The sequence below is a fragment of the Gekko japonicus genome, unplaced genomic scaffold, assembly GCF_001447785.1.
Source record: "Gekko japonicus isolate JY-2015 unplaced genomic scaffold, Gekko_japonicus_V1.1 scaffold1244, whole genome shotgun sequence".
NCBI classification, from domain to species: domain Eukaryota; kingdom Metazoa; phylum Chordata; class Lepidosauria; order Squamata; family Gekkonidae; genus Gekko; species Gekko japonicus.
In genome coordinates, this window is record NW_015170925.1 from 139038 (window position 1) to 162458 (window position 23421).

The window sequence follows — 23421 nt, forward strand, 5'->3', positions numbered from 1 at the left end:
GCCAGGGCCCCCCTGAAAGGATCGGGGAGGCATTTAAATGCCTCCCTGTGCCTTCCCTGGCCTGTCCAAGGGCCAGCTTGCCCAGGCTCCCTGCAGTCGTGGGGCGCCTGGGCAAGCCAAGGGAAGGCAATTTAAACTGCCTTCCCTTCCAGGGGGGGCTTACTCGGGCTCCCCGCAGCTGCGGGGCACCCAGGGAAGCCAAGGAAAAGCATGGGGGTGTGGCCTAACATGCTAATGAGCTGTGCTATCAGGGTGTGGCATAATATGCTAATGAGTTTTGCTGTCGGGTGTGGCCTATTATGCTAATGAGTTCCTGCGGGGCTTTTTCTACAAAAAAAGCCCTGGCCTAACCTATCTCACAGGGTTGTTGTGAGAATAAAAAAATGGAGGAGGGAGGGAGAACTTGCCCTGGACCCTGCCCTGAGCTCCTGGGAGCAAAGGTGGGATAAAGATGTGCTAGATGGACCAAGAGATGGTATTTCTGAACCTCCCCCCACCCCGTCTCTCTCCCTGCCCCCCTCCCCTCTCTCTTTTGACATCCGCAGGACCCAGGTGACCACAGGTGGGAGGCCTCAAGATAGTCTGTCAAGATGGGTGAAATAGAGCAGATGAAGCAGGAGGCGGAGCAGCTGAAGAAGCAGATTGAGGTAATTTTGAGGGTTAGGGAGGGGCTGTCTGCACCGGGCCTTTCCACGAACACTCTCCAGGCCCTGCTTTGCTAGACACCGCAGCTCCTCTTCTCGGGTGAGTTCCTTGGAAGCGAGGAATGAAAGAGCCCGCATGGCTAAGGACGGAGCGTGCAGGCTATATTCCCGCGTGCACGCTCGAAGTTCATTTGCTTAGCTATTCGCCTCGTCCGGCTATATGTATGGATGTTCCCGCCCTATAGTTATTCCTAACAATAATCCTGTGGATATGGTACTGGTTTTGTACTCTAATAAAGCATAACGCTTCTTAGGAAACGTGTGTGGAGAGTTACTTGCTGTGGAACCTGACAATTACTCCACTCCAAACTTAAGAACATAAGAGAAGCCAATGCAGGATCAGGCCAATGGCCCATCTAGTCCAACACTAGTCCAACACTCTTGTCACATAGTGGCCAAAAATACCAGGTGCCATCAGGAGGTCATCAGGAGTGGGGCCAGGACACTAGAAGTCCTCCCACTGTTGTCCCCCCCCCCCAAGCACCAAGAATACAGAGCATCCCTTGCCCCAGACACCGAGAATTCCTATCTATAACTTGTGGCTAATAGCCACTGATGGACCTCTGCTCCATATGCTTATCTAATTCCCTTTTGAAGCCGTCCATGCTTGTAGCCGCCACCACCTCCTGTGGCAGTGAATTCCGTGTGTTAATCACTCTTTGGGTGAAGAAGTACTTCCTCTTATCTGTTCTAACCCGACCGCTCAGCAATTTCATGGAGTGCCCGCGAGTTCTTGTATTGTGAGAAAGGGAGAAAAGTACTTCTTGACTTGGTACCGCACAAGTCCAGCTGGCCTGGCTTCCCCCAAAGAACTCTGGGAATTGTCGTTTGGCGAAGGAGCCGTGAACTGTCCATTCCAGATGGTTTGCTCCATTTGCAAAACTATACAACCCATTTGGGCGCACAACCCAGAAGGAATGAGTAGCAGCCACTGAAGTCAAGGGGATTTCAGCTGGCCATTGCGAAGTCCCACTCCATGGCTGTTAATGGCTCTTGGATGTGACTAAGGGCTGAACTACACAATACATTTGCGAGCTGCGGCTGCGGTCACACGGAACATTAGCCACGCTACTGAGACGGAAGATAGGCGGATTTTCCGGGCGCAATCACACCACCACATCTGGAAAGCGTAGAGCTCCCGTGCCGAACCCGAGGCTTCCCGCCAAAGATGCGGGGTAAAAAACTAGTACCTCCGAGGTACTAGTTTCCAGAAACCACAGGGCAAGAGCGGGCGCCTGATTGTGTTTCCGGTGGAATCCCGTGGCATCCGGCGCCCGCCCATGTCCCGCAGCAAACAGGGTTTTTCCCCCCCAAGTCTCCACAGGATGCGCACAAGCGCCCAACGGCACATGCGCACAAAGAGGCCCCCTCCCACTGCAGCCAGGCTTGCTGCCTCTGGAGGGTCGCTATGGCCACTGTCGCGCAGGCGGTTAGAGCGGCTGTGACGAGGGGGCCCGCCTCCCCCTCCATTGGCTATGCCTCGGAGCTCTGTTGGGGTCCAGAAGCGTCTGTCGCCCTCTCCGGTAAGCCCACCACCCGCCTTTGGATGTGCAGATACGATTGCTCAGTCATGTGTATGCACAAACTTCAGTTTTTTAAAAAATTCCATCCCGTTTGCCACGGAAGCGGCGCCTAGTGATTGCTGGTGTGATCGCGCTGCACCGCTTCTTTGCCGCGCTGCAGGATCATTGTGTGATCGGCACCTGCCCCCTAACCACGGGACCTTCACGGGACCTCGAAGGGATGTCTGATCGCGCAACCGCACGTTATTTTCCTCCGGGGCAAACAGCCACGCTCCCCCCCCCCGCATTTTCTGGCCCCTGTGGCTGTGGCCTGGCTCTTCCTTCACCACTTTGATCAAAGTCACACATCAGCTCCAAGAATGTCACTTTAAAGTCCCAAGAAGCTGATTTTGCTGATGATGGGCAGCCTGGGTAGAGGAGGGGGCTCCTGCTCCCCCCCAGCCCTTTTCATGAGCCTAACCCCCCCCCCAACATTATTTGCATAACTTTGAAACGGCATATATAGTTATCTGAGCAGTCAGCTGCAAAGTTATGCAAATGATTTCCCATTGGGCGGTTCTTTAGGCTCAGGGAGAAAGGCTGGGGAGGACAGCAGGAGTCCACTCCTTCACGTGTGCCACCTGACTTCAGTGAAATTAGCTTTGCAGGCTTTTAAAGTTGAAGAAGTCTGAATGCGCACGGAAGCTTATACCCAGAATAAAATTTCGTTGGCATTAAAGGTGTCACCAGACTGAAACTTCGTTCTCGGGCTCTTAAAGGGACGTTCACGAGTGTGACTGACCAAAGAGGTGAAGCCAAAGGCTCAAATATATCCTGCAGTTTAGCCCTTAGGTTTTGCTGTCTAAGATGGTCTAAAGACGGTAATGCAAATATAGCCTTGGAATGTGAAGAACTGAAAGGTGCAGAGGGCAGAGAACTGCTTGATGAACCAGATGCGAAGGTGGATTTAGACCCCATTTGTATGTGGGGAGTGAGGTGAACTTTCCCTTTTGGCCAGGCCTACAGCCGGAGGGAGGGGAGACCTGTCTCCCTCAGGGATCTCCCAGGCTCCTTTTCCTTTCCTTTATTAACAATAAGCTCCATTGACCAGAGGTCTTGAGAAGAAGAAGAGATTGGATTTATACCCCGCCCTTCACTTGGAGTCTCAGAGCGGTTTACAATCTCCTTTCCCTCCCCACAACACCCTATGAGGTAGGCGGGGCTGAGAGAGCTCTGAGAGAACTGCCCTTTCAAAGACAGCTCTTGTCAGAACTATGGCTTGCCCAAGGCCATCCAGCAGCTGCAAGTGGAGGAGTGGGGAATCCAACCCAGTTCTGCCAGATTAGAGTTCGCACACTGCACCAAACTGGCCGAACAATACAGTACATTTAAAACATGGATCACATCAAAAATACAAACAATAAATTTAAAAGCACTAATAGAATAGCATTCAAAGGCCCCGGTCACATGGGCCAAATAACGTGGAGGGGAGGCGTGGGAGTTCGCCCCGGCGCAAAATAAAGCACAGTTGCCCGATCACACGGTCCCCCGAGTCTCCGTGCTTAGGCTGTTAGCTGGCGATCACACGGCAATGCTGCAGCGTGGCAAAGAAGTGGTGTGGCATGATCACACAAGCATTTCGTGTTTGTGCGCATGTGCAGTTCCGTGGGGCAGCACTGCTTTCAGTTTTGTGTTTGTGCGCATGTGCTTACGAAAAACATCTGGTTTGCGACGGGACGTGGACAGGCGCCGGATGCCACAGGATACTAGCGCTCCTGCGATCAGAGGCCCGCCTGTGCCATGCATTTTCCGGATACTAGTGCACTTTCCTTGGTACTTTTTAACTCCGCATCTTCCGCGGGACGCCACGGGTTGGCCACGGGTGCGCTACGCTTCCCAGATGTTGCAGTGTGATCGTGCCCCGAAAATCCGCCCGACATTTGCATGGCAAATTCTCCATGTGACCGGGGGCCATAGATTAAAAACCCTCCCAGTTGTCACATTAATGCACAGCAGAGGAGCGGCTCAGGGAATACCATAGGAGACAAAAATCTGGCCACAGCTCCTGTCCCCTCAGGGTTAACATCAGCCAGCAGAAAAGAAACTACCTGGAGTTCAGTGACAAGACGATATTTGCTCAGAGTGAGCAAGATCCAAAGTTCTCCTAATGAGGACCATCGATTGCAGTATGACAAAACGTGACCAATGGTTTCGGCCATGCCAGAGGCACAGGGACAGAGGCGGTCAGAAGACGGAATGCTGACGAATCACCCCCTCAGTTCAGCCGTGGGCGTTCAGCCTGCTGAAAAAGGTTCCTCTTCTGAAAAGCCATTTTCTCTCACCTGAATGGTCCCAATGCCATAAATGGATATAACCTTAATTGATATCAGATCTCATAAAAACAATTTTTTCCCCTTTTCTTCTTTTCCTACTCTCTTCTTTTTCTTTCTTCTTTTCTTTTCTTTGGCTTTCCTTTCTGATTGTTCATATGATTTTTTTCTTACCCCTCTTCTGATAAAAGCCTAGTGTTGCACAGAATCGGTTACGGACTGTTACTAGAATGTCCTCTATCTGATTATTAAAACAGTTTCATACTTCCGCCCAGTACCCAAGTTATGATACAAAGATTTAATGCGGTTATATGCTTTACATTGTAATGAGATATGCAATGCGATTTAATCAATATGTTATAACTTTGTAAACACAATTGGAAAATGTTCGTGATGTTACTGTGACAATTGTACCAATTAATAAAAAATAAATAATAATTTAAAAAGCCATTTTCCAATTCGGAGGGAAGGGCAGGGATTGAATTCCGTGGGCGTGCTAGCAGAGTTCGTTGATGCCACACATCCAGAGGGCCCAGCACTGACTCTCTGCCCCTTCTGCTTGGGAGGTGGGGACCCCTCAGGCAGCATTCTGCCCGGTGGATCCACAAGACGCCAACCTGCTCCGGCCTTCCAGTGTTCAGACCAATCAATGCCAAGGCACTGGGATGATGGACCAGGATGTGGTCATTCTTCCGTTTGTTTTTCGACGTGTTAACATAATGAACTGACTCTTTCTGCAAATAGATTTAGGTGGGTAGCCGTGTTGGTCTGAAGCAGCGGAACAAAGTTTGGTTATTATTGTTTATTTATATATTCAATCTACGAGCCACCTATTCCCTACAAGGTAAGGCTCTAGGCGATGTACAACCGTTAAAAACAAGGTTAAAAGCAAAAACCAATCATCGGCTACGTTATCTCAGATGGCATCACACATTCCTTTGTTACCCTGCTCTGGGCTGCGTTGCTGTCTCACGGGCAGGTGAGGAGAGGGCTGAAGCGAAGACGGGGGGGGGGGGAGACAAAAAGGAGAGTGCCAGCTATGATGCAACCATTATTGCCCTAAATCAAAAGCCTGGCAGAACAACTCTGCCTTAGAGGCCCTGCGGGATTGCATTAAGCCCCCCAGGGCCCTGGAAGATATATCACAGAGAGTTCCACCAGGTCGGAGCCAGGGCCGAGAAAGCCCCGGCTCTGGTGGAGGACAGCCGGATATCTTTATTTTATTTAAAGGTTGAATCCGGGTATACACTTTTGTGTGCATGCACGAAAGCTTATCCACAGAATTAAACTTTGTTGATCTTAAAGGGGCCACTGGACTCAAACTTTGTTTTTATGCAAATGTTAGCCAGTTTGGTGTAATGGTTAAGTTTGCGGACTCTAATCTGGGAGAACCGGGTTTGATTCCCCACTCCTCCACTTGCACCTGGCTGGATGACCTTGGGCAAGCCGTAGTTCTGATAAGAGCTGTTCTTGAAAAAGAGCAGTTTCTGTCAAGAGCTCTCTCAGCCCCACCTACATCACAGGCAATGCTCCCTGTGAGCTGTGGAGTCTTGTGAGCAAGAATTCTACTTTGTGAGCTACTGGCATTAAAGTGGTGAGCACGCGATTTTGCTACTGCATAAATTAGTTTGCTCTGGAGCCATCCTTCCTAAGACAAAAAAGTGTGAGTCAGAGGCTAAAAAACTGTGAGCTAGCTCACAGTAACTCAGCTTAGAGGGAACACTGCTCACAGAGTGTCTGTTGTGGGGAGGGGAAGGGAAAGGAGTTTGTAAGCTGCTCTGAGACACCTTTGGGTAGTGAAGGGTGGGGTATAAATCCACTCTCTTCTTCTTAGTTTGTTTTTATTTCAAGAATTTTCAACTGTCTTTTGCGTGACCCCCTCTGAGACCCAGCAAGGTGTAGTGGTTAAGAGCAATGGACTCTAATCTGGAGAACTGGGTTCGATTCCGCACTCCTCCGCTTGAAGCCAGCTGGGTGACCTTGGGTCAGTCACAAGTTCTCTCAGAGCTCTCTCAGCCCCTAAAAACAAGTCTAGCTTGCCTTGGGTCAGTCACCGCTCTTTCAGCCCCCCAAAAATAAGTCTAGCTCACCACCTAGTGGTACGTAACGTGAAAAGATCTAGAACTTCAGCCTGACAGACAATCTTTGGATCTCCTGGCTATACCACACACAATGCCATGCAATAATGATTATGGAGCCAATTTGGTGTAGCGGTTCAAAGTGACGGACTCTGGAGAAGAGAAGAAGAGATTGGATTTATACCCCGCCCTTCACTACCCAAAGGAGTCTCAGAGCGACTTCTAGACATGAAGTCAGCTGGGTGACCTTGGGCCAGTCACGGTTCTTTCAGAGCTCTCTCAGCTCCTAAAAACAGGTCTAGCTCACCACTAGCAGAATGCTAAGAGCTAGAACTTGTGGCTGTCAGGCAATCTCAGGATCTTCTGGCTATTCTACACACAATGCCATACAATTATTATTATTATTATTATTATTATTATTATTATTATTATTATTATTATTATTATTACCCCCTCTGAGTTCCCCAGACCTAAGGGGGCTTCAGGTTCAAATCTTCACTCAGTTTTGAAGCTTATTAGACAATTTGGGACAACTTACAGCCTTTTGACCTAGCCTACCATACAAGGTGGTTGTGAGGCTAAAAAGGGAAGAACCCTTCCTGGCATGTCATAGGCAGCTCCTTGCCGGACAGATCTGTCTCTGACTGAGGCAAAGAGAATGTTGATCAGAGGGCAATATTTGGACTCAGTTTATCCCAAAATTGCAGGAAACCTCCATTCATCTTCCTACCATTTAACTCCCACTGTTTCTCTTTCTTTCTTTACAGGAAGCTCGGAAAGCTGTTGCTGACACTACATTTGCTGAGGTAAAAGGGACTGGTAGTACACGGTTACTTCATACTTTGTGAGGCAGAGGCCATGGTTCAGAGGAAGAGCCTCTGCTTGCCGTGCAGAAGGTCCCAGGTTCAATACCCAGCATCTCCAGTTGAAAGGACCAGGTAGTAGGTGATGTAAAAGATCTCTGACTGAGACGCTGGAGAACTGCTGCCAGTCAGAGTAGACAATACTGATAGGCATTGCCAACCTCCAGGTGGTACCTGGAGATCTTCCGCTATTGCAATTGATCTCCAGACAACCAGGATCAGTTTGCATGTAGAAAATGGCCACTGCGAAAGGTGGCCTCTGTGGCATTATACCCTGCCAAGGTCCCGTCCCTCCCCCCACCCCAAAAATCTCCAGGTATTTCCTAACCCAAAGATGGCAACCCTAAATACTAACCTTGATGGACCAAAGGTTTGATTCAGTGTAAGGCTGCTTCATGTGTTCATGTGACAGAGTGTGTACGAAAAAACACACCTGGCATCACTTACAAGAGGAGAGTGTGTGTGTGTGTGTGTGTGAATCTGAGGGAAACAGACAAAGTCTCCTGAGAAATGAGAGGACACAACTCCTGGCCTTTACTGTACACCAATGAGAGAGAGAGAGAGAGAGAGAGGTCCCGCTCTCCAAGTCGTTCTTCCTTGGAGCTAAATACATTTCTCTCTTTGCAGCTTTGCTCAGGGGTAGATGTGATTGGGCGCGTACAGATGCGCACACGGCGGACCCTGCGTGGGCACCTGGCCAAGATCTACGCTTGTCACTGGGCCACAGATTCCAAGTATGCAATCACGTCCCTTTTCTTCTTTTGCTGGCCCCTTGGGATTCTAAACCAGGCCAGTGCCTAGTGCCTTTAGTACAATCCTGATTTACCAATGGGTGGCAGTGAAATCGTGGCGGGGGGGAGGGGGGGGGATAAAATGAGAAGGTAAACATCCTAGTCAGCTGGTGATCATTTAGTGTGCTAAGTTGTTCAGTATGTGGTTGCGTGGGTGCAGGTGGATTTTCATTTGCAGCAAAAATAAGTAAAAAACCCTTCCAACCCTGCTTTTGAAACTCAGATTTCCTCAGAAGCCTTAACCTTAACGGCTTTGTCCTTATCTGTAAGGGAAACAATGAGCGATTCTGCATTGGCTTTTCCCTCTGTTGTTTTACCAAAGGTGCAGCTCAAAGCCACATTCAGATACCCCGGGGCAACACCGTACTGACTGCAGAGTCACCCCTGAACGGCCATAAATCTATGCAGAAGGTACCATAAAACCCGATGGCCAAAGGAAACGAAAGTGGCACGCAGTGTAGTAGTGGGTACCATAAAATCCAATGATCAAAGAAAGCGAAAGCGGCATGCAACGCAGAGGGGAATTTCTGTTTCCAATGTCGTTTGCTAAAACAACAGAGGGAAAAGCCAATGCAGAATCGCCCAATGTCTTAGTATGTTTCGTGCATTGCTCTGTATTCATGACCAGTGTTCCCTCTAAGATGAGTTAGTGTGAGCTAGCTCACAGTTTTTTAGCCTCCAGCTCACACATCTTTGTCTTAGCTCAGGAAGGATGACTCCAGAGCAAATTAATTTATGCATTAGCCACATTGCTTGCTCACAACTTTAATGCCAGTAGCTCACGAAGCAGAATTTTTGCTCACAAGACTCCACAGCTTAGAGGGAACATTGCCTAGGCATACCCTCCCCTCTCCCACTCTTCCATTCCACTATCAACATGTAGACTGTAAACTCCCAGTTGCACAGACCTGCCGCCTTTTGTGGACCTGGCCTGTAAAGCGCTCTGGCTTGGATCCCCGGGCTCCACTCCCCAAATCTCCAGGAGTTTCTTAACTCAGCATTGGCAATGCTACTTCTGTCACTGGAAATCTTCTGTGGGATCCAGCCCTCTGTACCCTGATGACCCTGAATAATTATATTAATAATAATGGGTGGATCCAAGATTCTAAATCACAGGAGTACGTTGAAAAGAAGAAGAAGAAGAAGAAGAAGAGAGAAGAGATTGGATTTATACCCCGCCCTTCACTTGGAGTCTCAGAGCGGCTTACAAACTCCTTTCCCTTCCCCTCCCCACAACAGACACCCTGTGAGATAAAAGAAGAAGAAGAGGAGATTGGATTTATACCCCGCCCTTCACTACCCAAAGGAGCCTCAAAGCAGCTTACAAACTCCTTTCCCTTCCCCTCCCCACAACAGACACCCTGTGAGGTAAAAGAAGAAGAAGAAGAAGAAGAGAAGAGATTGGATTTATACCCCACCCTTCACTTGGAGTCTCAGAGCGTCTTACAAACTCCTTTCCCTTCCCCTCCCCACAACAGACACCCTGTGAGGTGGGTGGGGCTGAGAGAGCTCTAGACAGAAACTGCTCTTTTTCAAGGACAGCTGTGCCAGAGCTTGTGACTGACCCAAGGTCACATCAGCAGGTGCAAGTGGAGGAGTGTGGAATCAAACCCGGTTCTCCCAGATTAGAGTCCGCACACTTAACCACTACACCAAACTGGCTCTCAAAAAAGCAGCAGAAAAAGGAATCTACATTTCTGCCTTTCTGTGTCCACTTGATTGTATGTACTGAAACTGAGGCAGGAAAAGGGGGTGACTAATCTGTCAACTGAAACGCCTGGTGTGATAATCGCTGAGGGAAGGCAGCGGGGTGGGATGAGGGCAGGGCGTTCTGCTTTGAGAGGTGTCCATCTGTGCAGCTATACTAATACCGTTCCGGTCGTCTCCCTCAGGCTCCTGGTCAGTGCCTCACAAGATGGGAAACTCATTGTGTGGGACACATACACAACCAACAAGGTAATGTTGAATTCATTATGGATGCTTCTGGGAATGGGGAGTGGGCTCTGGAGGAGACCTGTCACAAAATGGCTGCCCAGGGTCCACTGATAAACTTTGGGAAGTTCTTTGAAATGCTAGGAGAGAGGTGTCAAACTCATTTGTTACGAGGGCCAGATCTGACATAAATGAGACCCTCGTACCATAAACATACATACCACAGACAGAAGCCTCCTAAAGGACTAAGGCAAACCCAATTAAAAATATTATTTTTCTAGCCAAAATACAAACATGCTTAAAACATTAACATTCTTGGGCTGCGGTCACACACACTAAATAATCCACTTTCAATGCACTTTCCAACTGGATTTTGACAACTCACACAGTAAAAGCCAGTTGGAAAGTGCATTGAAAGTGGATTATTTAGTGTGTGTGACCGCAGCCTTACCGTATCTCCCTGATGCCCACCCTCCCACTTCCACCACCCATCACTCATTAGCCCTTGCACATACAGGGACATAAGGCACAGCCTCTGTCATCTGACAATAAAGGTAATGACCAGTTGCTCGTGGACCGGATAAGAGCCCTGAATGAGCCAGTTCCGATGTGCAGGCCATATGTTTGACACCTCTGTGCTAGAAGGTTCTAAGTTGATATTGACCTTTATAGCCCCCTGTGGCTTGGGGCCACTATATCTGAAATATTTCCTTCTCATAAATGAACCTACCCATCCACTCAGGTCACCTTTGGAGGCTCCCAGCCATCTGAGGCTAGACAGGGCTTTCTCAGTTGTGGCACCAAGACAGGACTTTCTCGGTTGTGGCACCAAGACAGGACTTTCTCGGCTGTGGCACCAAGACAGGACTTTCTCGGTTGTGGCACCAAGACAGGACTTTCTCAGTTGTGGCATCAAGACAGAACTTTCTCGGTTGTGGCACCAAAACTTTGGAACTCCCTCCCCAGGGAAGTTCATCTTTCTCCCTCTATTGTTGTCTTGTATCAGCAGGTGAAGACTTTTTTGTTTTGTGTACCCACAGTAACTTAGCGACCTCATTTTAGTGATATCATTCCCCCCCCCCCACTGCTCCACTGTGAGCAGAGGGGATGAAAAATGGGTGCAGGCGTTTGCCCAGTCAGCCAGGGCTGATGGTAGGCCAGTTTCTGAAGCACCTCGTGCTCTGGTGTGGTGGAAGAGAGCCAGGACTTGATTCTTTGCTTTGTGGAAAGGGATGCTTTCGGGAAGAAGCAAGAGGACACCGGGAAGGAAATAGGTAGGTACCCTCCCTGGGCTCCATCTCCAAAATCTCCTCAAATTTCCCAACCTGGGCCTGGCAACCTTATTCTACCCCTGAAATCTCCAAGAAGTTCCATCCCCAGAGTTGGCAACGCCAGCCTAAAGGTCCCGAGAGGGAATCCCAGACTCGCTTTAGATGTGCATCCTCTCTTCTCTCTCCCCCCCAGGTTCATGCCATCCCTCTCCGCTCCTCCTGGGTCATGACCTGTGCCTATGCCCCATCCGGGAATTTTGTGGCCTGCGGAGGTCTCGACAACGTGTGCTCCATCTACAACCTCAAGAGTCGCGAAGGGACTGTGAAAGTAAGCCGGGAGCTCTCAGCCCACTCAGGTTAGTGACTTCACGCCCCTGAGTCTGAACCATCTGTGGGGTCACCCCCATCTCATGCAAGCACGGCAGATAAGATGTAAGATGGGTGCAGAATGCAGCTCCCTGAGACTTTCCACGTGCATTTGTAAAAAAAAAAAAAAGGCAAGTTTCTAGTCCTTAGCATTATCCAGATATTCTCAAAAGCATGGGGACAGTTTGTTTGCTTAAGAAATGTGCATACCATTTCTGTGTTCATGGAAATGGCAGATATTGGAAAAAAAGTTAACGAAATCATGAGAACAATAAAACGTTCATTTATACCCTGCCTTTGTTCCCACTGGGGACTCAAAGTGGCTTAAATCATTCTCCTCTTCTCCATTTTTATCCTCACAACAACCCTGTGAGGTGGGTTAGGCTGAGAGGGTGTGACTGGCCCAAGGTCACCCAGTAAGCTTCTATGGAAAAGTGAGAAATCTGAATTTGTGCCTCCGAGATCTTAATCCGACAATCTGATCACTACTCCACCCTGGCTCTCAGTAGCTTTGTAAAAAGTCTGTCAAATAAAACTGCACATCGCAACGCAATACGAAGCGGAATGCCCCGGCATAATCTGAGCCAGAGTCTCGACTGGAATCTGATTTGAAGTTTTAAAATTTATTTTATCAGTTTTCTAGTCCATCCTCCGCTGCACAGCAGGGCTCAGGGCGGATTACAGCAATAATTATAGACAAATAATATAGGTTAGTTTAAACAGTGACAAGCACAATACAATTAATAAAACCTACCAAAGCAAGATGGCGGTAGAAGACAATTCGTAAGTCCCTGAATTATTATCTTTACGACTGCTCGATTTAAACCAAGACCTGAGCAAGTGGACCAACCGCACTTAACAATAGATGATACTAGGCAGAGTAGGGGAGCCCGATGTCACCTTTATCATGTAGAAGCTCATCCATGGCTCAGCTGTTCTTCAGAAGCCTGTTTCTCACCCTCAGCTCTCTTCCCTCTGTCCTGCAGGTTATCTTTCTTGCTGCCGATTCCTGGATGACAACACCATTGTGACCAGCTCTGGGGACACCACATGGTGAGTCAGTCTCTCTCTCTCTGTCTCATGAGATCTGTTCCACTTGGAGCAGCATGTGTATAAAGCAGGTAGCCAGATCCACCAGTAGGGTTCCAACCCGCAGGTAGGCTTAGAGATCACCCAGAACTACAACTAATCTCCAGATTTCAGAGAGAGCTTCGCCTGGAGACAAAGACTTCTTTGGGACGTGGACTCTTTACGGCATTAAACCCTGATGACGTCCCTGCCCTCCCCCAAACCAGTGGCACCTTTATGACGCTTCTCATCCTCTCCGACAAAGTAGTCCCAGAATCTGCATTTGCAAAGGAAAAGAGTCCCTTTAAATGAAAAGGGAAGCACAGCCGCCAGAGCCAGAGACTCTGGAAATGATCAGGCAACCCTAAGCAGGAATCATCCTGTGAAAGACACTAGGAGAGCGATTCCCTAATGGTATGCCCGTGGGTGGCATGGCGCCCCTCAGTGTGTTTCCTGGTGCCCATTTGCTTCTCCCCTAAAGCAAGAACCAGTCTGGCTTTCCTCTGAGCGGTGGGGCTTAGAAGAGCCCAGGAGGAGGCATCACTTTTCTGTCTGCAGGGAGGGCTCGTTCAGAAAGATCTGCCCCCCCCCCAAAGGGATGCTTGGCTTGGAATCTGCTAGCATTCTCAAGAACCTTCCAACGTGCTGTGAATGGCTCCAGCCAGCTGAGGGGCCTCCCAGTGATCACCCCTATCCCCTGCTGGTGCCAGGCGGTAGCTGGAGATCTCCTGGGATTACAACGGATCTCCAGGCGAGAGAGATCACTCACCTGGAGAAAATGGCGGCTGTGGAAGGGGGGCTCAATGGCATGATGCCCCACTGAAGCCCCTCCCCTCCCCAAGCCCCGCCCTTCACAGGCTCCACCCCCCAAATTTCCAGGTATTTCCCAACCCAGAGCTGGCAACCCTATGTTAGTGTGTGTGTGGGGGGGGATGGGGTGTGTGTTGGCAGGGGTCATTTCGTAGAAAAAGAGGTGCAGGAGCTCATTAGCATAACTCATTAGCACAACCTGGTTGCATAGGCCACACCCCCTGACATCACCGGGAGTGTGTCAGAAGGCAACACCCACCGCTCAGGCTCCACTGGACTCTTTTGGATTGCTAGCTATTGGGAGGGGAGAGAACATGCAGATCTGTACTCGCAGAGGAGGGAGAGCTTGTACCTGAATAAAACTTGGTCTTAAAGGTGCCACTGGACTGTTTTGGATGCCGGAGCTCCGCTCCTGTGCGCTCCTGCAGGAAATGACCCCTGTGTGTTGGTATGCATCACATCCATCGCAAAAGGGAAGTGACATCACCGTATCAAGGTGACACTCTAGGCCTAGGGTTGCCCACCTTCGGTTTGGAAATTCCTGCAGATTTGGAGGTAGAGCCCGGGAAGGGACGAGTATGGGGAGGGTATGGACCTCATGAGGGATAGGATTCCATGGAGCCCACCCTCCGAAGCAGCCGTTTCCTCCTGCTGATCTGATCTGTGTCATCTGGAGATCAGGGGTAATTCTGGGTGATCTCTGGACCCTGCCTGGAGTTCGGCAAGTTCTAGCTGGCACAGAGATCCAGTGTGGCATTGCGGCTAAGAGGGTTGGGCTAGTGTCTCGGAGACCCACGTTCAGATGCCCACTCTTGCCATGGAAGCTTGCTGGGCAACTTTGGGCCAGTCATGCTCCCTCGGGCTAACCTACCTCACAGGGTTGTTGGGAGGATACTATGAAAGAGGGGAGAATGAGTTAAGCCTCTCTGGGGAGAAAGACGGGGGACAGGTGAATTAAATAATAAAAGTAGTGGGGCCTGCTGTGATGGAAGCCCCAAGGGGATATACTGCATCTTTGGGGGGGCCAGGGACCGTCGTCTGAGATGAGGGACCCGTGGTGGCAGCAGGGCCAGAACTTTGAGGCACTATGCCTGTTTAACACTATGCCTGTTGACTGCAGTATCCTCTGGGACATTGAAACGGGCATGCAGAAGACCACCTTCATCGGTCACACTGGAGACTGCATGAGTCTGGCCGTCTCTCCAGACTTCAACCTGTTTATCTCTGGAGCCTGCGATGCCTCTGCCAAGCTGTGGGATATCCGGGACGGAGCTTGTCGTCAGACACTCATCGGGCACGAGTCGGATATCAATGCCATCAATGTAGGTATCTTTGTGGGGGCCAGGGACCGTCGTCTGAGGTGAGGGACCCGTGGCGGCAGCAGGGCCAGAACTTAGAGGCAGGGGTCCAGGGCCCTGATTCCAAAGGGGAACCCCCTCCCTCCCAATACAAGTCGTAATCAGCACAATGTGGGCTCCTTCTGCACTGAATCCAGTGACCCCGCTTGTATCTATCTGTGGAGATGGTGGGATGGGATGGGAAAACATTGTTGAATGTCGATTCTGTGCTTTGCATTTGAAGTATGCATTGCCCACTAAAGCAGGGGTGTCGAACTCATTTGTTACGAGGGCCAGATCTGACATAAATGTCACTTGTCGGGCCGGGCCATGCGTGCCATAAAACGTAACACAAAGTACTTGAGAGTACTTTGTGTTACACGCGTGGCCCGGCCCAACAAAGTGACATTTATGTCTGATCCGGCCCTCGTAACAAATGAGTTCGACACCCCTGCTTTAGTGGGCAATGCATACTTCAAATGCAAAGCACAGAATCGACATTCAACAATGTTTTCCCATCCCATCCCACCATCTCCACAGATAGATACAAGCGGGGTCACTGGATTCAGTGCAGAAGGAGCCCACATTGTTGTGGCTCTCAAACTTCTGAGATTTATCCTGTGTGGCTGTTACGTTAAGCAAGTTTGGCCACCCCTGGTCAAGAGTATAATGTGACTGAAGTGCACCACTGGGGGGAGGGGAGGGGACTCAACGCCATCCCTGACCTGGATGGCCCAATCTTGGCAGATTTCGGAAGCTAAGCGGGGTCAGCTCTGGTCAATACTTGAATGGGAGACCACTGAGGAAGTCTAGAGTTGCTGTTGCAGAGGCAGGTGATGGCCAGCCCCCTCTGTTCATCTCTTGCCTGGGAAACTGAAATATATATTGGGTGTTGTAAATAAGAAGCGGGAGACTGACCAGTTATGAAGGTGCACAGAGAGTTTATATAGTTATAAAGGTGAATATATACAGAGATATTTACAGGCTATTGAACAGCATGTCGTGCCTTAGTCTATGAGAACTGAGTCCCCTCCAGCTTACTAAGCTGATAGCTATTATGCTAACCCCCAGCCAATCTCTAACAAGGTGATGTAATCACTAGCTCTAACAAGACCTGAAAGAGCAACACCTGCTAGAAAACACCTGGCTGTAATTACATGATTACTAGCATGACCGCTAGGTCTGACAAACAGATCAAACTGATCTATAGTAACTGCTTGCTACCTCTATTACTCTGACATATATCTCAATAGGTTCGACACGTCTTAGTGATCAGCTCAGGCTTTATTGTGATAACAGCTCAAATTAAAGACAAAATAGCAGGACCGGATCCCTGCTTAAATTCGCACCCAACACCCCACCCCACACACACCCACTACCCATGATAGGTTATTTACAGAGGCACTCCTGGGTGATAGGCTTGTCCCAGGATCCTAGCAGTCTGTTGTTCTTTGACTCCAAGCTGGGTCTGAGGAGGTTAGGCTTCGTACACAACAGAAACTCTATGGGATTGCCTTGTGTCTTGATGGCACATTCCTCAACCACCCCTCAAGGCCAGAAATAAACACTGGGGCTGAAACAGTTGGGAGGAGGACCCGAGGGCGTGAAGTGACCATTTCTATCTGATTCTGCTCAGTTCTTCCCCAACGGCCATGCCATCTGCACCGGCTCGGACGACGCCACTTGCCGCCTCTTCGACATCCGGGCCGACCAGCAGCTCCTCGTTTACTCCCACGAGAGCATCATCTGCGGAATCACCTCCGTCTCGTTCTCCCGCAGCGGGCGCCTCCTGATGGCTGGCTATGACGACTTCAACTGCAACATCTGGGACACCCTCAAAGCCGAGCGTGTGGGTGAGTGAGGGAAGCCCCGCCGTGCCAGTCTTGCCTGCTGCAGCCCTTCGGGCACCCTGTGGTCAGCTTTGGAAGCTCTCCTGTACACACTGCTGAGGAAGGTGCAGCTTAGCCCTAACCTAAAGGTAAAATAAAGGTTCCCTTGCTCGAAAGCCGGTCGAATCCGACTCTAGGGTTGCGGTGCTCATCTCCGTCTCAAAGCTGAAGAGCCGGCGCTGTCCGAAGACGTTTCCGTGGTCATGTGGCCGGCATGACTAAACACCAAGGCACACGGAATGCTGTTCCCTTCCCACCGAAGCGGTACCTATTTATCTACTTGCAATTTCTTGCTTTTGAACTGCTAGGTTGGCAGGAGCTGGAACCAGAGACGGGAGCTCACTCCATCATGCGGCACACTCGGGTCTCGAACTGCTGAACTACCAACCTTCCACAGCCTGCAGTTCAGCGTCTTAACCACTTGAGCCACCGCAGCTCCAGTCCTAACCTAGGAGGCCCAAATGGTCAGATTTTAGAGGCTAAGCAGGGTTGACCTCGGCCAGTACTTGGAACCAAGGAAGTCCAGGGTTGCTATGCAGAGGCAGACGGTGGCAAAACCACCTCTGTTCGTCTCTTGCCTTGACCTGGATGGCCCCGGCCGGCCCAATCTTCTCAGAAGCTCAGCAGGGTCAGCCCTGGTTAGTACTTGGATGGGAGACCACCAAGGAAGTCCAAGGTTGCGATGCCAAGACAGGCAAATGGCCAACGAGCTCTGAAAGTCTCTTGCCTTAAAAACTTTTGCCTTGAAGGCACATTCCGCCCACCACCAAGAACTTCACAACCTCAAAAGAAAGTTCTACCTCATTAAAAAAAACACTACAGCATGGTGTGGTGGTTAGAATGTCAGACTAGCAGTTGAAAGCCACAGTTTCAGATCCCTGACTGAGCCATAAAACTCACCATGTGACCCTGAGAACTCACCCTCTCTTAGCCTTAACCCACCTTACAGGGTTATTGATCAAGACGGGTCACCACGTTAGTCAGTCTGTAGCAGTAGAAAAGAGCCAGTAGCCCCTTAAAGACTAACAAAATTTGTGGCAAGGGCTTTCGTGAGGCACAACTCACTTATTCCGGTACATTCTAGCTGTACCTGAATAAGTGAGCAGCGACTCACGAAATCTCCTCCCCTGCCACAAATCTTGTTAGTCTTTAAGGGGCTACTGGACTCTTGCTCTTTTCTACTGCTACAGGGTTATTGTGAGGATAAAAGGGAGAAAAACCACTAACACCATCCCTGAGCTGCTTGGAGGAAGGGATGTATAAAATATACTAGATGGATGTTGTATTTCAAACTGCCTCAGGGGGAGCCATTTCACGGCTGAATATTACTTCACATGACAGAAAAACCTCCTCACACGTATAGAAGCAGATGCCCGGAGAAAAGGATCTAGCCTCACCGTGAGGGATGTCGGCTGACCTTTTGTTTTGATAACATCTTGCCTCATGAGGCATGAGGAGAGACATTTCAGCTACTTCTATTATCAACTGGTGGTTCAGAATCCACATTCTGCCTGAAACGTTGAAAAGTTACCACTACAGTTATGCATAACCTCCCTCCTTGATGTTTCGTGGTTGGCTCCGCCTCCCGGGGCAGCCATTTTGTAGTTGGCTCCACCTCCTGGGGCAGCCATTTTGTAGTTGCCACGATTCTAAAGGTGCCTGCAGACTCAAAAAGGTGGGGGACCCCCAAATTTACACATTATTACGCTAGCTTCCTTGATTGCTGGCGGGTTCGTTAAGGAAAACAGCTAGCCCCTTTTCCTTTCCTTTCCTTACGCAGGAATCCTGTCCGGCCATGACAACCGAGTGAGCTGTTTGGGGGTAACCGAAGATGGCATGGCGGTTGCTACCGGATCCTGGGACAGCTTCCTGAAAGTCTGGAACTGACGGCGGCGCAGAGGGAGAGGAGGCCGCAGGGAGCCCCCGGCAGGTGCATCCTTTACCGGGTACCACGGGCATTTCTGCTTGTTCTGTGCAGACTTAACCGATCCACAAGACACTTCCACTGCTTAAAAAAGGAGACGCTCAGGCAAAAAGCCCACACCAGGCAAGCTTCCCCAGTCCCTCTTCCTATTCCATCCCCCTCTCCTCAAAGCTCTGGTCTTGCCGCAAGAGGTCGCAGGCCCTGGTCCCCACCCCCCAGAACGGGACTGCTTCAATGGAGAGGCGGCCACCCTGCTCACTCCTCCTTCACCGGAAGGCACAGAAGCCCCTCTCCGACATCCTGATCGCTTCCTCCGCAGGGGCGCTCCGATAGGATGCTTGAGACCACCTCCCCCTCCGCCCAGGGTTTCCTCCTACCCTCGACATTTAAGGGTGCAGATTTTACCCAGAAAATCCCAGACACAGGGGAAAGAGCTCAATCTGTCACACACAGGACGCTGCACTGATCTTTATTCACTTTTATTGCAGTTCAGAGAATGAAGAGTAAGTTAGTTCACTGCTTTAATCTATGCATTGTTAAGAGGGTGAGTTTGGGGGGGCCCCCCAGTTGGGGAATTTTAAAAATGTAATCCTATTTATTGTCTGTCTGTAGCCCCCCCCCCGCCCCCATCTTTCCCCACCTCCCTCCAGTTCTCACCCACAATGTACTGTGTGTTTTCCCCTACCTGTCGCCCTTTAGGTTCCCACCAGCCACTGCTTTGAGATGTAACTGTATCATAAGGAGTTTTATAGCCCAGGCAAAATAAAAGTGACTGCTCAGATAACGAAAGGCTCCAGCGGTGTCATTTGAGGTGGGACCTGGAAAAGAATGGGGCAGGGCAAACATTTCCCTGCAACCCTAGCAAATCTTGGCCTGCAGGTCACAGGATTTGGCCCTGGGAAGAATAAGAATAAGAGGAGTGGATTTATATCCCACACTTCACTACCTGAAGGAGTCTCAGAGCGGCTCACAATCTCCTTTCCCTTCCTCTCCCCACAACAGACACCCTGTGAGGGAGGTGGGACTGAGAGAGCTCTTTCGAGCACCGCTCTTGAGAGAACAGCTCTGAGAGAACTTATGACTGACCCAAGATCACACCAGCAGCTGCATGTGGAAACGTGGGGAATCAAACCCAGTTCTCCCAGACTAGAGTCTGTGCTCCTAACCACTACACTCAACTGGCTCTCTTAGAGCATCTTTATAATGTGGCCTTTAAAGGTAAAGGTAAAGGTCCCCTTGCTCGAAAGCCAGTCGAATCCGACTCTAGGGTTGCGGTGCTCATCTCCGTTTCCAAGCCGAAGAGCCAGCGCTGTCTGAAGACATTTCCGTGGTCATGTGGCCGGCATGACTAAACACCAAGACGCACGGAACGCTGAATGTGGCCTTTAGATATATATAAAAGGATAGTGAAGACAAAATACTTATGTAAGCAGAGAGCATCGGATGGATCAGATAAAGAGGTGACCAAAGAGAATGGTTTGCTGTCAATCAGGGGGAATTTTTATTTATTTATTTGTTTAATTAATCTGACTTTTCAAGCGCTCTCCCCCGGTAAACCGGGCTCAGAGCGGTGCACAATGCAGTCATAAAACATCGATTAGTATCAGGCTGAAACCAACAGCAAACAAAAAGATAGCTAGAGACGGGGCAAAGAACCAATGACACCACTGTCTCACAGGAGGGGAGGGGCAGAATGGAACTGTCGCTGGCCTCAATGAAGAAGAGGAAGAAGAGAAAGAGGAGGAGGTAGGGGAGGAGGAGGAGGAGATTGGATTGATACCCTGCCCTTCACTCGGAGTCTCAGAGCGGCTTACAAGCTCCTTTCCCTTCCCCTCCCCACAACAGACAACCAAAAGCCTGGCAGAACATCTCTGCTTAGCAGGCCCTGTGGAACTCTAGCAGGTCCCGCAGGGCACAGATGTTAGGCAGAGGGTTCCGCCAGGTTGGAGCCAGGGCAGAGAAGGCCCTGGCTGTGGTCAAGGACAGCTGGATATCTCTTGGGCCAGGGACCACCAATAGATTTTGATCAGCAGAGCACAGCGCTCTTCTGGAGATATACCAGGAGAGTGTAAATAGACCTGAGAATCCTAAAAAAAACTAGGTGGGGGTGGGGGGAGAAAGAAAGCATTTTTGCTGCTGCGGGCTGCAGAATGATTTTAAGACGGCCAGATGCTGGAGCTTCCTGTTAGCTCTTTCAGGACCCTGGACAGCAGTCCCCGGGAGCTCTGGAACAGACGCACCACAAACCAGAACTGAAGGTTTATTATTTTCATTCATTGTGTTGACTTCATCTGTACCCTACCTTTCTACCCAGTGGGAAAGCTTAGGTCATTCTCCTGTCCTCCATTTTATCCTCACTGCCACCCTGTGGGTTGGGCCGAAAGCGTATGACTAGCCCAAGGTCGCCCAGCAAGCTTTGGGGGCACAAAACGGACTCAACCCTGGGCGTCTCAGACCCTAGCCGCACCGAGGGTGTCGAACTCACTGGAAACGTGTTATTTAAAGTTTTTAAAAAATCTTTAATTGCGTTTGTCTCTGTCCTTTATAAAGTTTATATCTCCACTACCCGGCATTACCTTTTATGACACACATGGCCCGGCCCAACAAGGTCTCATTTATATCAGATCCAGCCCTCGTAACAAGCGAGTTTGATGCCCCTGCATGCTCCTTCCCTTTGGTAACCATGCTGAGGAGTCTCTGGAGAAGCCCAGAGAGCTCAAGAAGGAAACGCAGTGGCTCCTTACTTGGAGCAAAACCCAAGAGAACTTATACAAAATGAGAAAGGATAAAGGGCGAGGGGGTTGGAATGAGTACCGGTGGGAGAGCTAGCCCAGGAATCAGACAAAACCCACAAAGGCAGAAGAGAACGAAAGAATAAACACACCAGCTGGCCAGATGTTACTTAACATTCTAACACGCCTGATCACCAGTGGGCCAGGCACCAGGATGCGGCGCTCCTTGCTCCTCCAGCCGTCACAGAGCACAAGGATCCGGTCTTTGGGGACTTCTTTGCTAGATGATTTGAAAACTGGCACCCAGTCATCCCATTGGCTTCATTTCCAGTGAGAAATGGGACCCCAAAGCCTTCACCTGGGCTGGTGAGATTCATGGGCAGAGTAGGGGAGCTGTCAAGGATCACAGATTTGATTTAATAAATTTCTACCCCGCTGTCAGGACCCACAGTCAAACAACTGAGCACACGCTTCCAAGGTTATACTTTATTGTTAGAACTATGGTTGCAGGAACATGTTCACTGTTAGGAATAACTAATACATGGCAAGCATCAAGAGATATAGTGCATTCAAACCGCCCCCCCCCCCCCCGGTGGGCCAATCAGCCTGACTCCCGCGGGCAGGAAGGAAACCCTAGAACAGTTAGGCCCAGTTATTGTGGAAAAGTGGATTGCTCAGACTCTGGGGCATCGGTTTGAGTCCAGTGGCACCTTTATGACAACAAAGTTTTATTCAAGGTATGGCATTTCCCCCCAATGTATCTGAGGAAGTGTGCACACACACAAAAAGCTAATAACCTTGAATAAAACTTCGTTGGTCTTTAAGGTGCCACTGGGGTCAAACGTTGTTCCTACTGCTTCAGTCCAACACGGCTGCCCCACCCAGGGCATCTCTGCCCCTCTTCCCTGGATGCGATGCCCCCTTCCTGTCTGCTGGCAACCCCCAGGGGCTTTGGCTGAACAGACCAACCATTTCACCTTCCTTACAGAGCAAAAGGGGATTTTGGGAAGAGGCGACTAGCCTGTCACCACAGACACCGAAAGGGCAAGGCAGGCCTTGACGTCAGCTAGCTCTCTTGCACCCTGCTGGGTCCAATCACAGGGCCATCTAGTCCAGCATCTTGTTTCTGGCCTGGGCCAGTCAGAAGCCCCACCCATCCAAAGCCTCTCCATGTTGCTGCCTCCCTTGCAACCCAGGTACACTCCCTCTGCACATGGAGGTTCCATTCAGCCATCATGGCTAAGAGCCATCAATGGATCTGTTCTCCAGGCATTGGTATCATGCCTTTTAAAAGTTACCTATAGCCACGGCCACTCCTTCTCTGCCATTTCAATTCACCACCTTTTCCCTCTTATTTTTAATTACTTTGCTGCACCTTCCCTGCTGAGGAGGCGTGTCTCCATCTCTAGCCCCAAGAGATCCCACTCCAAGCGTGCAGGGGTGTCAAACTCATTAAATGAGGGCTGGATCTGACATGAATGAGACTTTGTTGAGCCGGGCCATGTGTGTCATAAAAGGTCATGCCAGGTCACAGAAATATAAACTTTATAAAGGACAGAGACAAACACAATTAAAGATTTTTTGAACTTTAAATAACACATTTCAAGTGAGTTCGACATCCCTGCGCTAGAGACTTTGCAGGTATCAGGAACTACACCCAGATCTGACAGAACCTCTGAAACAGCTCCAGTTTTGAGAACTGTCAATCTTTGCCTGCTGTGGGAGTCAAGAACCCTTACCAAAACCATGCTTGCATTACTGCTCGTAAGCAGATCGCTCAGAGCACATCATATTTTGAGAGCCAGTTTGGTGTAGTCGTTAGGA

General features: G+C 49.9%; 1 protein-coding gene across 2 annotated transcripts; it reads left to right on the top strand.

Annotated features, from left to right (window-relative positions):
• Positions 1–590: 590 nt before the first annotated feature.
• GNB3 (guanine nucleotide binding protein (G protein), beta polypeptide 3) lies at positions 591–18828 on the top strand. 2 transcript variants are annotated; one of them, XM_015418805.1, is made up of 9 exons: positions 591–647; positions 7382–7420; positions 8105–8211; positions 10161–10224; positions 11665–11827; positions 12824–12890; positions 14836–15037; positions 16689–16905; positions 18722–18828. In XM_015418805.1, exons 1-9 carry the CDS (start codon positions 591–593, stop codon positions 18826–18828), a joined length of 1023 nt encoding a protein of 340 aa, XP_015274291.1. The 2 variants fall into 2 exon arrangements, with proteins under 2 accessions (XP_015274291.1, XP_015274292.1); XM_015418806.1 differs by lacking the exon at positions 7382–7420.
• The last annotated feature ends 4593 nt before the right edge of the window (positions 18829–23421 follow it).

Bases quoted from the DNA above. Each gene is read 5' to 3' on its own strand.
- GNB3 (XM_015418805.1), top strand. From the start codon at position 591: ATGGGTGAAATAGAGCAGATGAAGCAGGAGGCGGAGCAGCTGAAGAAG. The intron at 7,421-8,104 runs GTAAAAGGGACT...CTCTCTTTGCAG, and splicing joins CTGACACTACATTTGCTGAG to CTTTGCTCAGGGGTAGATGT. The intron at 15,038-16,688 runs GTAGGTATCTTT...GATTCTGCTCAG, and splicing joins CGGATATCAATGCCATCAAT to TTCTTCCCCAACGGCCATGC.